This window comes from Protopterus annectens, chromosome 12.part0 (genome assembly GCF_019279795.1).
Source record: "Protopterus annectens isolate FY-2018-M chromosome 12.part0, PAN1.0, whole genome shotgun sequence".
Lineage (NCBI taxonomy): Eukaryota > Metazoa > Chordata > Ceratodontiformes > Protopteridae > Protopterus > Protopterus annectens.
In genome coordinates, this window is record NC_056746.1 from 224,180,592 (window position 1) to 224,197,731 (window position 17,140).

Consider the following 17,140-nt stretch of genomic DNA (forward strand, 5'->3'; position numbering starts at 1 on the left):
TATCTGATTGGGGTACTCGTTCAGCTAAACCTTTGGGAATTAAATCTGTGTGGCTTGTTTGTGAGTTTTATTTGGTTTAGGAAGACGCAAAAGCCTAGAAGCTCAGTTTTTCCTTAAACAGCTGTCAGTGAAACCCTTCCAAGCTTTTCTACTGCTCTTGGAGCACATCAGTTGCGCAGTGAGCAGTGTTGCCTTATTGGTCAACTGTAGCCTCTACAAAGTATAGGTCCCTCTTGTAGTCTTGACACTACTAGCACAGTCCTATCAAATTAATCCATTCTCTTTCCTAATAAAGCAATACTGTAGGAGCCTGCCATCATGAATTGGCAGTTTCCCATCATCTCTGACCAGGCTGATAGACATGGGCATCCAGAGGCAATTTAGCAATTGTCTCATGTATACGGACAACCACTTACTCCTGAAACAAATACTTTATGTGCAAGATGTAGTTACACTGTAAACTTAGAGACAAGACTCTCACTTAAGAACAAATTGAATGCAAGACAGGTTGTCAACACACACACTTCCCACACTAAATAAGGACACGACACATAAACACACATATGCAGAAGCACTCTCTAGTAACTTAAAAGGTCGGAGGCTTCCCAAATGGAAACCACTTACACACATAATGATCAAAAAACAACCACAAGAGACAGTAACACGCACCAGTCTCTCAGCAAGTAAACCCAATAAGGTGTAATACCACAAAACCTAATGTATTGCTTGTAGGTGACTCCATTGTGAGACACATGGTTGTTCCCCTCACCAGGCTGGATAAGGAGCGGGTTATGGTTAGCTGCCTGTCACAAGTACCAGTATGACTCCATCATAGTCCATGTGGCTGTGATTGACATGAGAAATACCTCACTGAACTGTACGAAGAGAAACTTGACTGAGCTCTCAGATTATGTGACACAGGAAAGGAGGTATAAGCCTAGCCTTAAGCAGCATTTTACCTTCTCCAGGAATGATGTTACAATACAAATAAAAAGATGATTGACTTCAACAATTGGCTTAAGTTCTGGTGTCACTCCAAGGGGATCTAATATCTGTCAGCCTGGAAAGACATGGTCGACAGGCAATGCTCCTTTGCCAGAGATGGCCTGTACCTGTCTCCTCTAGGCTTTCAGGTACTGGCATTAGCCACCTGCATTTTGTCTTTTTTAGGCAGTGTCAAAATGCAAAATCCTGTCTAGATAAACTCAGGGTACCACTACTTAATGCTAGGAGTCTAAACAAGAAACTGCACTCCCTGGAAACACTCCTCACTTTGGAAGATACTGATGTTTGCAGTCACTGAGACATGATTCAAAAATGTGGAAAGCACTCTGGCCCCTGCAGGGCTGCGATGCCTTCCATGCATTCAGACCTGAAACTCAGGGTGAAAGAAGCAAAGGAGGACATGTGTCCATCTTCATTAAGGATAAGTACACGTTGAGACTAGGAAAACATTATGACTGTCTTAAGCTACTCCATGTCCAATTAACTATAAGCAAAGCCCCCTACCACATTACAGTTAGCTGTAGGTCCCCCACCATGAAACAGGAAAAGCATACCATGTACCCTGACTTACTGAAGTCATTTGCCATACAGCACAACACCTGGTGATTTTAATTAAACTACCATCGACTGGGAAACATACATGACCACAAACATGCCGGCTCAGAGGTTCTTGAACTTTGTCAGTGCAAATGCTTTGGAACAGCTAGTCAGCCCACCCACAAGAGGCTGAAATGCCCTGGACATAGTACTCACTAACATGGGAGAGCATTGCACCCCCCTCCCATGTGATATCCTCCCTTGTAAGATTGGACCATAAATCAGTCTCATTCTATGTAATTATAAGACAAGATTACCCCATCAAGCTCAAAAATACTTAAGAATTTTTCTAAGACAGATTACCTCCTAAGTCATGGCATAAGAAGTTTCAAATCTTCCTCGAATGCACATAACATGGACTCCTATGCAGATGTGTACACTACTTCCCTGTATAACCACTCAAGCAGTTGTATAGAATCATCTGTACCTGACCAGATTAAAACCAGGTCTTGCTGAAAAAACAAGCCACCCTGATGGAGCCCTAGTATAAACAGACTATACAACAAGAGAAAGAAATTAATGTCTAAGAACAAGAGGGAACTGTCTCAGCAGAGGAAGAAATCTCTCTATAGCTTACACAAACAATTAGCGATCTTGTCAAGTCCTCCAAAGGTAATTATGAAACAAAAATAGCCTGCCTAGCTAAGGATAATCACAAGACATTATTTAACTATGTCCAAAATGTAAAAGGGAATACCCAGTTATGCGCTGAACTGATTGTAGATGGCACTACCTATGATCAGCCAGAGGTAACAGCCAACCTGTTAGCTGACAGATTTGTAGAAAACTTCACCCCCCTGTTCCCTGCCAGTCATTCCACAAAGTATGCCTTTCACCATTCTTCAGCCTATTATCTCAAGTGAACAGGTAATCTTGGCACTCTCCAGGGTCAAAAACACGGCATCATTTGGACCAGGCAACATCCCAGGTTGCCTTTTAATCAACTTAAACATGACCTAGCAGACTCACTTGGATACCTGTTAAACCATAGCCTGAGAACTGGCTGTGTTTTGGCAGAATGGAGGACAGCAACAGTAATCGCTGTGCACAATGAGGGACCATCAACTGACCCTGGGAATTATAGGCCCATAAGCTTGACTAGCCTCATCTGCAAGGCCATGGAAATATGTCTTTGTTAATAAGATCCATACTCTCCAAACTCTTGGCCCATCCCAGTGCAGATTTGTTCAGATTTAAGGTAGATCATGCTTGTTAAACATGGTTGATGTCTTCGAGAAAGTCACCAAGGGCCTGGACGAGGGAAAGCTCGTGCTTACCGCCTATCTTCACTTAGCCAAGGCGTTTGACACAATTCCCCACTCAGGTGTTCTAGAAAAACTCTCTCAATTGGGAATAAAAACCTACATTACCAGATGGGTAGCCAGCAGGCTCAACAAAAGCATGCATACTATCTAAGTGTGTGACTTCACCTCTAGCAAAAGACCAGTCACCAGTGGCATACCACAGGGTTCTGTGCTGGGTCCCTTACTTTTTGGAATTTATTTCTCAGATGTCCAGGCAAACCTGGATGGCCTGTGGCTGACCAAGTTCACTGACGATTGTAAATTAGGAGCAATCATGGAGTCTCCCAAGATGTTAATATACAGGGTTAATGCAGACAAATGATTGGTGCCAAAGCCATGGATTAAAGCTAAATGCAAAAAAATGCATTATTATTCTCTTTGGGAAAGCAGACATCCCTGCTTATTACATTATAGACAGCACTCCCCCTAAGTGTAGACCCAGTGGTACGTGATCTGGGAACTTAGGTTGATAGCAGTCTGAACTTTGACCACCATGAATCCACAGCAGTAAAGAAATCCTTTTATGTGGCACAGCTTATAAGTAATGGCATCTCATCTACATCTAAGGATGTTATAATTCCTTTATACTCGACCCTAATCAGAACAATAATTAAGTGCAATGCTCCCTTTGCATGTACCTCATCAGACACCTGCAACAATTGTAAAGACCACAGAGGCTTCTCACCAGAAAGTTACAGGGTACACAAAACAAGACTTGTGTGGAAAGACTGAAAGTCCTGTTACTGTATTCTGCTCCTACAAGTTGCTAAGGGATGGCCTTTGCCTGGCTTACAGGGCAGTCTCTGACTCGGCCCTGGTGGAAATGCTGCACATTTGTAAATCAAACTGCAGGACGGTCATTAGCTCCAGGGATCTTAACCTAGCCTCTGACATGAACAGGTCATGCTGTGGGGAGATAGAGACATCTCCCTAAGACTCTCAGTTCTCTGGAACAAGCTTCCAATTCACATGAAACAGAGCTCCTCCCTGACCCTCTTAAAGTGCAACCTAGATCAATGGATGGATGACCGCAAATTCACTCCTGGGGTAGTGCCCATGTCTTTCCTGGACAGAAGTCAGTATTAACTACCATAGGCCCTTACCTCTGCAAACTTCACTCACCTAACCACCGATACTTGGGGCAGCTCAGGATAAATATGGCTAGGCTTGTAAGGGCTGTAGAGTCGTTAGCCTAGTAATCACCTCTGAACCTATATAATTCCTGCTGAATGGTCACGAGGCCCATTAAAGCAAGATTTTGTTGCCTGCGTTACTTGTGTCCCCCAAGAGGGAAATCTATGCATTATGTCCCCACATCCCAGGAGTATGTACCTGCACATAGCAAAGTTTGAGTATTATAATTTTGGACACTGTGATATGAATTCTGATGTTTTTTTGCTATGATTTTGAAGTCTGACAGGTTGAGAAGTACGGCCCTCATTCTGATCTTAATACATACCAGACAGTTTGAGAATCTCTAGATCATTATATTTTTGGCATTTTCTAAATGTGCTAACCTTCATTTGACAGCACCTCATTTGGCACAAACAAAATCACAGTATACCACCACCATCACCATTGAAATTGTCTGCCTGTTCATGCAATGTAATGCAAGCAGGAAGAATGGGCATATTATTCAAGGTGGAATGACAGGAGAGACGCTGGTCATTTGAATGTTTAATGTAAAACCTTTGTTTTGTTAAGAATACCAGTAATTTTTCTTATGATAGTAAATATTATTCTTAAATAGTAATCTAAATGCAGCAAAGGAAAGCAGATGGGTTAAAGTGGAGAAGTTCAGCACAGTTTTGTCACATCTGATATTAGAACTATTCTGGCAGAATTTGTAGTATTCTTTGTGCTGACAGTCTGCTAATTATGATGTATTTATGTCTTTGCTCAGAAGCTGAAGCTGCTTGAGTTAGTTGACAAACTTGGTATGTTAAACATTTTAAGGGACTCAGACAATAGAAAAGATTCTGGTGATGAAAAGAGGACTGCAAACTACTTGGCTTAGGGATTGTATGATCTAACCATTTGCAGATTAAATAAAGATAGTGATATGCAAGCCTGTGAAGCATTTTGAAAGAATTAATAACTGCATTGATTGATAGCTCATATTAAAATTTCTGTTATTAATGTAATGCTGCCGTAAGGTTTTAGATTAACAAGACGTGTAGGTACCCAAAAGAGCTTAAACACATGGAATTGTATTTACCTTCCTAAGTCTTCCCACAAAAAGAAAATCCTTCCTTATGCTCTGATGCTGAATTCTTAAACTGTTATGCAGCATCGTTGAGTTTGCAGAAGTAGGTAGTTCCACTGGAAAAGGATCTGCAGTGTTTGCTGACTAATGCCTGTACTTAGTTTTTTAGATAGACAGGGAAGCCATGATTTAAAATAGTCCCTTATCATGTGCTGTGTTTGGGTTTGAAAACTAACCCAGAAAATTGACTTTAGACCTGAAAGTGATTATGGCTGAGAGAATATGAAATGCAGTATTAAAAGTATTGTTTTATTCACAGCTGAAGCAGTGTGAAGGTCAGAATGTGCTTTGCATGGTTAAGGCAGAAGTGAGAAGGATGGGTAAGTCAGATATGGATGAGACAGCAAAGCAAGTAGTTTGAAGGACTTTGCTGGTGTGGGACACAAAACAGTTTGCTACAGTAAGAGGTAAAGCTCATGCATTTCTGAAAAATGTTTTTGGGATTTACAAGATGTGTTTAAGAGGTAGCAAAGGATATCACAGAAAGGAACAAGGGTAAGAGAAATAGATGAGTATCAGCTGGTGTATAACAGAAGTAGAAGTAGTCAGAGAAAGTATGAAGGCCACACACACTTAAACACACTTTTCACAGCTAAACTCATGGCTGTGTTCTAGTAGCATCAGACAAATTTGTTACAAGGATTGTTTTCAATTTTTGAGTACTTGTGGGAGACTTTAGAGAGAGGCACACATGTACATCAAGTCTTCAGTAGTCTGAGATCCTAGAACCTTGTATAAGTTTTAGAGTTCGTCAGCTGAGTTTGTCTCTGCACACAGAGAACTTAAACAGAATGACTACTTTTCTACTACATTATATAAATACTCAGTAGTTCCCATATATATAACTGTGTAACACTTAATGTTCCTTCTTTGGTACCTAACTGAAGAGATCTGCCACTGGGAGAGCTAGATGCAAGACAGCCATACCTTTCAACTGTCCAAATTTTGTCTCATATTTTGGTCTTTTCCTCATAGAATGTGTGGTTTCCTGGCAAATCACTGGAATGATCTAAGGATTGATGTCACCAAATAATGACATTCATTTGAGTTTCAGACTTCAAATAATTTAGAAAATGTATGGTAACACAAACTCTGTTACTCTAGTAACTTTCTAGGTTTATAAGAGTAATATATAAAATCTGCTGCTATTTTTCTGCATTTATCCCCCATTTTGTCAGGCCTTGACCAGATTTCTTGCATTAAGAGGTTGAGAGGTATGAGGACAGCGTAAGTATGAATAATGATGTTCAAAGAAAAAAGTGAGATGACTGTGGAGTGGATGATTTGGGTGAGAAAATGTTGATCTTGATATAAAAAGCTGGAAAAAAAACAGCATGAAGAAAACTTTTCATCGCAGTGCCTTGAAAAGCAGCAGATTCCCAAAAGAATGAGATGTTTTGAATTTTGGGAACATTTGTGATTTTTAGTTTCCCCAAATCCAGCCTTTTAAGTGTATTTGGCTATCAGGGAAAAAGTCACTGTACATTTATTTTTCTCTTATTTTGCTTTTCCCTCTGACAGTCCGTTATTGAGCAGGTCTCGTGGGATAACTGAGATGTACCAGAATGCAGTTTTCCAGTTGCATAGGTAAAAACCCTTAAGGGTTCAGCTGTTGCATGTCCTGAGTTTGTCTTCCTGTGAAACCTGTTTGTCTTTCAAAGAACATTGTCTTCTGTTTGTTCCCCACTTGCTGCTGGATCATTGACAAATAGAGAAAAGAAATGTATTTGTGCATTCCTGTCAGGTGAGGAAGGCAGGTTAAGAAAAAAAAACACGGCTGTGTTTTTCTTCCTTTTTTGCAAACATATATTAAGGTCTGTAGGACTTTCTGTATTAGTTAACAGTAGAAATTCTCACCTGTTTAAACTGTGAAAGAGTATGTAATTCAGTAGTAAAGGCTGTCCATATAATAACTTACTTGAATGTCATTTTAGTTTGTAGCTTCATTTAGCAAGTTGGAAAATGCATAGGTTGCATGAAATGCATGAGGTAAAGCATGTTTGTCAGAGGGTGGTGCACTTTGAACCAGTGCAGTTCTATACTTATATGTATTCTTTTCAGAGTCTGAGGAGTCTTAAACAACTGGGGCTAGTTTGAGAAGGCTCTTTCAGAGACAGAAAGGCAAACACTAAAACGTATGAGAAGGTACTGAGAACTGCGATCTGAGAGTATGAGATTTAAGTAGCCATTTGATTACAAGAGGAGGACAAAAATTATTATATAAAAGTTTGTATATCATGTTACCGAGAAAAAAGGTTGATCAGGAACCTAAGAGGTACACAGTGATGTGAAATGCAGAGTGCAAATGTGACAAACCTGCAGATTCTCTGTAGTATTTTCTGCTGTGTAAGGGGGTTATGTGAATTTTTCTATTGCAACTCTGTGTAGGATTGACTGCATTGTAAGGGCATTATGTGAATTCCCTAATGCAACTGTATGGGGCTTATAGTCTAACTTTGGAATTAGAGTGTACTTGGCTATTGAAAACAATATGGATGAGAGGACTTTTAATTTGCTAGACTTCTTTTAACAGAGAGGAGAGTTTAACCATGACTAATATATGTTGATGGAGGAATCTAAGATAAGATCTAGATGTTTATAACTAAATGCTTGATGTAGATATGGTTTCCCAAATGGTCATTCAAAAGAAGAAGATTAGCAGTAACTAGTTTAGGTGGAGTAACAAATAATACTAAGTTGTGCAGTGGTGGTGCTGCGGTAGCATTGTCGCCTCACAGACGTTGTCCTGTTCGATTCTCAGCTAGAGCGTCTTCTGTGTGGAGACATGCGTGAATGGGCGTACCTTCGTTGAAGGTTGTGCATCAGGGCTGGCAACTCGGCACGTAAAAATCTACTGCCAGTCATTAGCGGACCGGAGTTCCGCTGTGGCGACCCCTAACCGGGAAAAGCCGAAAGACACAACAACAAATAATACTAAGTTAATTCTGGTTAAACCACCTAGCAAGTTGTTAGTGGAAAACTAAATGAAGACAATCATAAGGCATTCATTAGTTACATCTGTAACCTAAACAGAAAGGCCCAGATTTGTACCGAACTGGTAGTTAATGATACCACATATATTGAGCCTGTGGACATAGCTAACCTGTTAGCTGACAGTTCTGTGAAAACTTCACTCCCCAGTCCCTGCCACATGTACCCCTTTACATCCCTACCACCTGTACTCTACCTTGTGTATCTAAAGAGCAGGTAGTAAATGCCCTCTCTAAGGTCAAAAACACGGTATCTATGGGACCTGACAACATCCCAGGTTGCATCCTTCATGGTCTCAAACAAGAATTAGCAACACCATTGGGTACTCTCTTCAATCATAATCTAAGCATCAGCTTTGTCCCAGCTGAATGGATAAAGGCCACCGTTATCCCCTTGCACAAAGGTGGTGCTTCCACTCACCTTGGGAACTATACACCTTTTAGCCTGCCTAGCCTTATCTGCCATCCATGGAGCAAATCATCATAGACCTTATCAACAAAGATATAGGTAATCTCTGAACACTTGACCCTACTCAGTTTGGATTTGCCAAAGGGAGAGTATGCCTATTAAACCTTGTGGACTTCTTCGAGACAGTCCCCAAGGCCCTGGATGAGGTGAAATCTGTGCATACAGCCTACCTAGACTTAGCTGAGGCTTTTGACACTATCCTCCACTCAGGCATCACTGACAAACTCACCCAGCTAGGTATCAACCCTTATATCATTAGATGAGTTGCTAACTGGCTCACTGATTGAACCCATATATAGTCAAAATAGGGGAATCCACCTCCAACAGCAGACCTGTAACCAGTGGTATTACACAGGGCTCAGTCCTGGGGCCTCTATTGTTTGGAATCTATTTCACCGAAGTACAAGCTAAAACTGAAGGTCTTGCTGATGACTGCAAACTGGGAGTGGTCATAGAATCTCCAAATGATGTCAACATCCTACAAGAGGGTCTTACACAAACAAATGATTGGTGCCAAAGTCATGGCCTTAAACTCCGTGCAAAAATGTATTATCATTTGTTGAGCGATGTTCCTTCTAGCTACCCCATCAATAATCACACTCTAAGTACACACTCAGTGATGAGAGACTTGGGCATATAGGTTGACAGAAACCTTACCATTGATCACCATGTCTCCACAGTGGTAAGAAGGACATTTTATATTGCTCATCTCATGCACAAGGGCATTGCATCCAGAGAAAAAGAAGTTATAACCTCCCACCTACAACAATTGGAGAGACCACAAAGTTTCCTCACAAGGAAAATTCAAGGTCTTCCCCATCTGTCCTATGTGGATCATCTGAAATGACTGTCACTTTATTCTGTTTCAGACTACTCAGAAGCAATCTCTGCCTTGCTTATAAGGCAATCTTTGACCCCGCTTTATTTGAAATGCATATTCTCAAGTCAAATGGTACACAGGTTACTCGGTCTAAAGGCCATAACCTGGTATGTGACATTAATAGAATGTATTGGAGGGACAGATTTGTCTTCCAGAGGTTACCACACCTTTGGAACAGACTCCCACTTCATGTTAAGCAGAGCACCTCTTTGGCTCTCTTCAAATGCAGTCTGGACGATTGGGTGGGTAACTGTAAATTCACCCTGTGGATTCCACCTGTGTCCCTCTTGAACAGGGGCAGTAGGTGCTGATCGTGGAAATAAGGGTAAAACTTGGCTAGGCTTGTAAGTGCCCTAAGGACATTAGCCTAGTAACCCCCATATGATCCTCTGAAGAGATTATTAACAGAATTAAGTGATTTTTGTATGTCTGTGCCTTCTACGAGGGTGAGTTTTAGATTGGGGTGATCTAGTGAAAGGTCATTAATAAGTAATGAAAGTTGTGTAGTGGGACCAGTAGAGTAGAACATTGAGAGACACCTGCAAGGGGGTGGGGGTTGCCAGTGATGAAGTAGCATCTCCAACTTTAATTTGAATGATGTGATCTATTTGGTAGTTGTGGAACCAGAGGAAAGTGTCATCTGTCAAGGAGATTTTTCACAGTTTATTTATAAGAAGACTTTGCAAACCTTAGCTGTAGATGATTGTCACTGTTGAAGTTGACACCCTGACCCCATGTGCAAAAATGTGGAAAAAAAGTTGTGCATGGATGGATGGATGGTTAGATGGAGTGTTAACTTAATCAAGAGCTCATATAAGATCAATAGAGAGCAATTCCACCAGTAGACCACAATCCATATCTGCTTCTAAACTTGATCAGTTGCTTGGAACAAGACAGTGATGGTGGTGGTGAAAGATGGATGGCATCCTTGCCCAAGAGTAACAGTCATTAATATATGTTAATAATTGATTGTAGGCACATTTTAATGATTTTTGCTACAAATTGTTAATTTTCTATAAAGTGGTAATGATGGAGAATTGAAGGGTTTTTAATGTTTAAATGAAGGGGCAATCTGAAAATAAATGCTACAGTTTTTGGGAAATAAGCTTTTTTGTTAGAAATATGGGTTGTACTATGCTTTGACTGTGCGGAACAGTGTCAGGACTTATTTTTCCAGAGGTTTGAGCTCTGCCAGCAGAGAGACTGCTCTAAATTGAAACTGTGGTAATTCATTATTCTTAAGGGGGAGTGATGATGATGGTAAATGCATGGGGGGGTGAAGTAAAATGGGCATTAGGGATATTGGGGGTTTCATGTAGGTAACAGGTTTAGGTCCTTGTTTAGGAGTCTACTGAAGGAAGAATAATTTTTCTCCAGGAATAACAGGAATTTCAGCCCACAGTGTTTAAGATTTCCAAGGAAAACCTTTTGTCTGTTTTGATATGCAGTGCTCATTCATTATCTTTCGTAGCTGTGCTGTGTAATTTTTGTTGAAGTCATTATTTAATTTTGTATTTTTCCAAATTTCCCAACCATTGTTCTGGGTTGGAGTTGCTTGAACAGCACTTGTTGCACCTTAAGAACTGTCATTGTGTTATGTTAGTGACTTCTGAATGGGCAGTGTGGTAATGGTGAAGAAGTGTAGCTCTCAGTCTAAATCATTATTGTTGTACAGTAAGGACCTGTCAGTATACACTGACAAGTTAAAAAATCAGCTCTTTATGTGTAAGAAAAGACCGCCCTTTAGTAGAAATTGGAGTGAGTGGTGTTTGCAGGACCAGCAAGAGAAAATAAAGCTGTGGTCACAAAGCATGCTAGCTAAACGTCTAAGGAATATACATCTGGTTGGTATGTTGGTAACGATTATGTCTCAGACAGAACTATTTCACGAGTATGTATTAGAATGAGCAAGCTCTTTGATTAGTTGTGTAATGCCATAGTATTAAAATATTTGATTCAGTTTAGTTTGAAGGGCCTTATCTAATTGGAGGTCAGGGTCACCAAGCATAATGAAATTATTTTTGCAGTTCTAGGTGGACAGAGCATCCAGAAGTGAGTTAGATGTGTATTGAGGCTGGGGATAACATGTATGCTATTGAGAGTCATCCATTTAGGTTCACTTTCACATTAGACATTTCTTCTGATAAGAAAGTCAACTTTAGTTGTTTCTTAACCAGAATCATGATCCACAAGTCCATGTCCAATATATGCAGATGCTTTTTTAGAAGCAGTCTTAATGCCATCGCTAGTTAAGAGATTTAACACAGCGCTTGCAGGTGGAGATTCAGGACTCAGTCACATACTGTGGATTTGTTGTGTAGTTCATTAGAATTAACAAGTGCTGCAGTAAGATGGAGGTACCTAAAGGGAAATAAATAATTCAGCTGAAAACTGCAAACATTATTTCTAATGATCTTTCAGGGAGAAATCGGCATTTATTATCCAAAGAAGGAAGCTAACTTTTAGTGACCTAGTTGTCCTAACCATGGCTTACTGTTTGGAAAAAGCAAAACACTGTCCACACAGTATTGTGATTTAAATGGTCCATTGTTTTCCATTGATGAGTAAGTGCTGAAGTAGAAACAACTGTTCTGAAGCCCAGTCCTGCAGACACTTTCAGACAGGAGACATGAATTGTCAAAGTTCATAAGTGTAGGTGGTCCAGATAAATAGCTAATTTTGCCTATATAGGTGAATTAGAGAGGGGTGATTACAGTTTAGGAGAGAGAAGCTGAGTCATAGTTGAAGTAGCTACAACTTTTCATTTGTATGTTCTCCCTTTATTTTTCCAGTTGCATATTTTTGTTTGTCTTTGTAACACTTCATTCAGTGTGGTCCACTAACATTTACAATAAGCATGAGAGAACTTCCATTTTTGAAGTCATTATCTCTGTCCTTGTTTAATAACTATATTTTTTTATATGTGGTTTTAAAAGTGTATATTTACATGCGTCTTTTTTTCCGTGCAGAGTCTGAAGGAGGGTTTGACAGTTCAAGAAAGAAGGAAGCTCTTTGAATCAACAGACTAGATGAACTTTTTTAAGGCACTATTTTCAGTTTTTTTGTACCTGTTTGTGCCACAGCAGTGTTTTCTTTTGTAAGCTTTCTTAAGCTCCAGAAATGAAGTCAGATGACAGTTTACCTCATCGTAGCAGACCTTCGGTCCACAAGCCTCTGTTTATATCTAAGCAGTACCACTTTCATTTTACCTTACACTGGACTTGCATTTTAAAAACGTCTGTTTTATTTTTAAATGTTGCCAATATCATTTCTGCTTCTTGTAGTATATGCTGCATATCTGAAGGAAAGCTCCTTCTTTTTCTGCAGTACATCTCAACGTGGACAGAGGTGTGGACCTCAAGCTGGAAGTACAAAGGGCTGGCCTTTGCATACTGTGAAGTCTCCAAATACAGAAAACTGCAATCAGCTGTTGGAGCTTAGGAAGGTTGTGATGTTCAGTTAGCCTTGCATGTCCCTGTTTTCCTGCAACACTTGCAGAACTATTATGCTTATTTTCCCTTTTTTTTTTTTTTTTTTTTTTTTTTTTTTGGAAAATTTAACTGAGACTTAGGTGATAGAAGAATAGTAAAGATATTTCAGTGTGGCAAGGGAAAACCAAAATGGAGATGCGAATGTATTTAATTGTAGTTCAGTTTTGATCACTCCACTGAAAGGTCAGATGTGGCAGAGATTCCGAGGACATTTGAGGTGAGTGCAGCAGTGGTTGAATCTCACTATGGCATTGTATGCTTCCTGAGGTTAAAGTTCCAGTTGCTTACTACTCTTTAATCATATCCAAGTTAAACTACAAGTTTATTAGTTTATTGGCAGTCTTATATCTACTATTTCTCTCATCTTTACACACAATTGCTTATCATCATCCCCAGCGCGCACACACCAGATAATAATGCAGTGAATTAATGGACAGTCATTTATCCCAGGGCTATCTTTAGCCCCAAAAATCTATAACAGCTTATTCATAGTTTTTTTTCACTGTCAGGATCTGCCCTTTTTGTTCAGCATGCTGCATCTTTCAGCCAATAGAGTTAATACTACAATTATCAAAAGGGTAGAGTTATGTACACGTGGAACTTTCAATCATTAGAGGCCAAGTTTACTAATTATCCATTCATCTTTCCTTTAACTACTTCCATTGATATTTGTAGGGCACATTTATGTACATTCTGCAACCTCAGCTTTGCTAAAGTTCCTATGGGACAATAAATCAACTAGGTTTTGTATCCATTTTGTATATAGATTCTGGGCATCTGATTGGATAGGTGGCTGAGCTATTATCATCATTAATGATAGCTGTACCTGTGTTTTAATTAACCAAGGGGTCAACGGCAAGATATACTCGCAAGAGATAGCAAGCATTGCCATATTCTTGGGATTTATGGGCATTCAAGCCATTAAATTCAACACTGTAGCTTAAAACCTAAATGACTTTTGTCACTGGTAAATGTAAAACCATTTTTTTGGCTGTATAACAGTATTTTTACAGTAATGTTACTTAGTATGCAGGCTAAAGCAAGAATCCTTTTTTTTTTTCTGAAACAGTTTTTCTTAGCAAAGAATTCATACATAAGATGTTATGTCACTGATGGATCCTATTTTCATTATATTCTGTAATTTATGAAGTTATTGTATAGCTAAACATTCTTTAGATATAAAGTGAGCATATGTTAGACACTGCTTCCCCTTGCATACATGTTCTGTTGTAGTGCATAAAGGTGCAGGGAATGCTTACAAATAAAGTATTGTTGGACAGATAAGGAAGAGAGCTTGACAGAAGCCATACTGGCACAGTCAACATTTGGAAAAAAAAAAACTTCTATGAACTTCATTAACTGCTGTAGGTAGACTTAGTTATATTCCTAAGTGCACAGTAAAACTGGATAAGTGAAGAGTATGATAACATTAGTGGTTCTGTCAGGGATGTACATTTTACTCTCTTTATTTGTTAGAACATTAATGCCAGGTTTACTTGCAAGAGTTGTACATACACCAGAATAGCTACAGTAAAATAGGAACTGAAATTCTCTTGTGGTTAGTGCACATTATTAAGGCTGTGAGCTATTAAGTCTGTTTCCTGTACTTCAAGGTTTGATTCCCCACAGACTTTGTTTGCATACTGTGTAACTCTGATCAAGTCACCTAACTAGGCCATGCTCTGGAGAAATGTAGAAAGGTTCCTCATTCATCTCCTGGACTGCATGCTTTGTAACTACCTATTAACCTGTGAACTGGAGTAGTTGCCATTTCTTGTTAGTAAGTGATTCTTTGTTCCCGGCCTTCCTTTCTGGAACCTATCTTTTCTTATTCTTGACCCCAGTGCATATCTGTTTGTGATCCTAGTGTTTGCCTGTCACTGGGGTGCCATCAAAGTGTGTTTGTCTGTTCTTTGGTTGGTATTCCATTGCTTATCTGTTTGTGATCCTGGGCTGCTGTCCAACTGCATGTCTGTTATTGCATTGCCTTTTCAGTAGCTATCTTTTAATCTTATTAGTTCCATGCATGTCTGTTCTTGGTCTACCATCAGGAGTAGATCCAGGATCTGAGAGATCCACGGAAGATGATGACATGTATGGGTAATCACCCCATTTCCTGATCCAGCAGTGCAGTACTTGCACAGCATCAACAAGTCCTGAAGTTAGTAGATAAAAGAAATTAGAGCAAATTAATCCAAAGTCTCCAGTGAGAACAGAAGTCATAAAACATGCCGATGGACTGTCTTCCTGTAGTGCTGCCTGAGTCCACCTGACTGTAAGAAGAAATGCAGATGATCTGCATTAATAGCAACTAAAGCAGGGTTATAAAACAGCTCTTAGAGCGTCTGTAGTGATCTTGCAATATACTGGATTTAGTTACTTTTATAATTACATTGATTTGTAGTTAGATGAAATGTCTATTCGATACAAAGTAAAATATGTAAATACTTAACTCAGATATTTATTCAGTATTAACTGAAGCAGAGAAATTGTTGCAGGAAGCACCTCAAGTGTTATACAAGATCAGATATTATGCATTATAGTTTATGCCAAATCATACAGAGGTCTTATTGGGACTGTTCTATGGCATATGTTTTCACGTTTTTAAAAAGATTTTCTAACATGCCAAAAACTGTGTGAGAGAATTTGTACAATATTGCTGCTTTTATATGTGTACTTACAGTATAAATTTGTAAATGGTGTGAAGAGCTCAAATTGGACTCTGTCTTAAAGGAGAGGTATATTTTGGCACATAAGGGGTTCCTTCACTAAAGATGAGCATGTAATATCTTGTCATTTTCTGCCTTCCAAGTATAACTACACATAAAAGAAAACTGTACATGTTTCCATTACAAGTCAGCAGACAAATCCTTTTCTTTAGTTGCTAAAGATGTATTCATCTATTTTTGTCATTTTTTTTTGTACATTTAATACTAAACCTGTAACTATCATGCAAGCCAGCACTTCCTGGCTACTGAAATCTCAGCTGCAAGAACCATGGTAACAAATGTGAAGCAGCAGCGTAACGTTCTTCATGTTTTGAGAGCCTGCCTTGATATTCTTTAAAAAAAAAAAATTAGAGAGGTGGGAAGTATAACATTATTTTTGAGTTCACAGGTTAATAACATTATTTTTGAGTTCACAGGTTATCAGTTGTATATCTATGAGAGTGTCTCTTTGCACTATACTTGTGCATTTTCAGAGAGGTTACCCAGAAGTGTCATTTTACCATAATGATGTATGATGTAAATTTTTTTAATGTATTTTCATAGATTAATTTCTCTTAATGCCACTAAAATTTTGACCTTGGTAATAAAATGAACACACTATATGAGGGCCAGAAGATACTGTTATGAATGATGTCAGCATACAAAAATGTACTGGCATAAGGAAAACTATTGCCTGTTGACATGGAAACACACTTTGTATGAGGTTTTCTTCTAAAAATGTGGTAGAGGTCCTCTTTTAGAAAATTAGTGTTATTTTACACTTCCTTATAGAAAGAAAACTGAAATAACAAATGTTGTTTTCCTGGTTTATATAAGTAATTTTGGCAGATCACTGTGCATGCTCAACTAACTTTCCGCTTTCTTTAAGAGATTTGGTTTTGTCTTATAAAAACTGTTATTTAAACATTGTGTAATATGCAGAGTATGTGGACTGTAAATATTTGTTATGCAGAACTTGCTGGGGGGGGTGGACTCATGCGTCATTTGTGGTTTAAAAAAAATAAAAAAAAAAGAAAGAAAACTGTGCTACTGCAACAGATATCCCTTTGAGTAGAATTGACATATTGCACAATTAGAAGAAACAAATTGCCTTGTTAGAAAGCTTTGAATCCACAAAGTAATGGTTACATGGTACAGTATGTGAGGAGTAATGAGTGCATTGCATAGTATGCAGGAATTAACACAGCTTATATCCTGTCTTGAGAAACAGATAGCCCCATGGATCACTGTCACTCTGTATAACAGACACTGGGGAAGTTCTGACTACATCTGTCAATATATTTTTTTCAGAATTGCTATTTTTGTGATCTCTTCTCTTTATTCCCCTTATGTTGTAAACTTTTGTGTGCTGTACTGCCTCCTTCTAGTGTATCTGCTGGTGCCCCAGGTCATGTCTACAACCTTGTGAT

At 39.1% G+C, this 17,140-nt stretch overlaps 1 protein-coding gene across 9 annotated transcripts in view; it reads left to right on the top strand.

Moving 5' to 3' along the window:
- The window catches only part of LOC122816469 (myosin phosphatase Rho interacting protein), a 3,136,467-nt gene extending 3,119,827 nt beyond the window's left edge, over positions 1 to 16,640 (top strand). For 8 of the 9 annotated variants that reach the window (XM_044089283.1, XM_044089288.1, XM_044089285.1 and 5 more), the window contains one exon: positions 12,481 to 16,640. In XM_044089283.1, the coding sequence (XP_043945218.1) occupies positions 12,481 to 12,540 (60 nt within the window). In that variant the 3' untranslated portion in view covers positions 12,541 to 16,640. Of the gene's footprint in view, positions 1 to 6,693; positions 6,760 to 12,480 lie in introns of all 9 variants that reach the window. The other variant, XM_044089284.1, reaches the window with a different exon arrangement.
- The last annotated feature ends 500 nt before the right edge of the window (positions 16,641 to 17,140 follow it).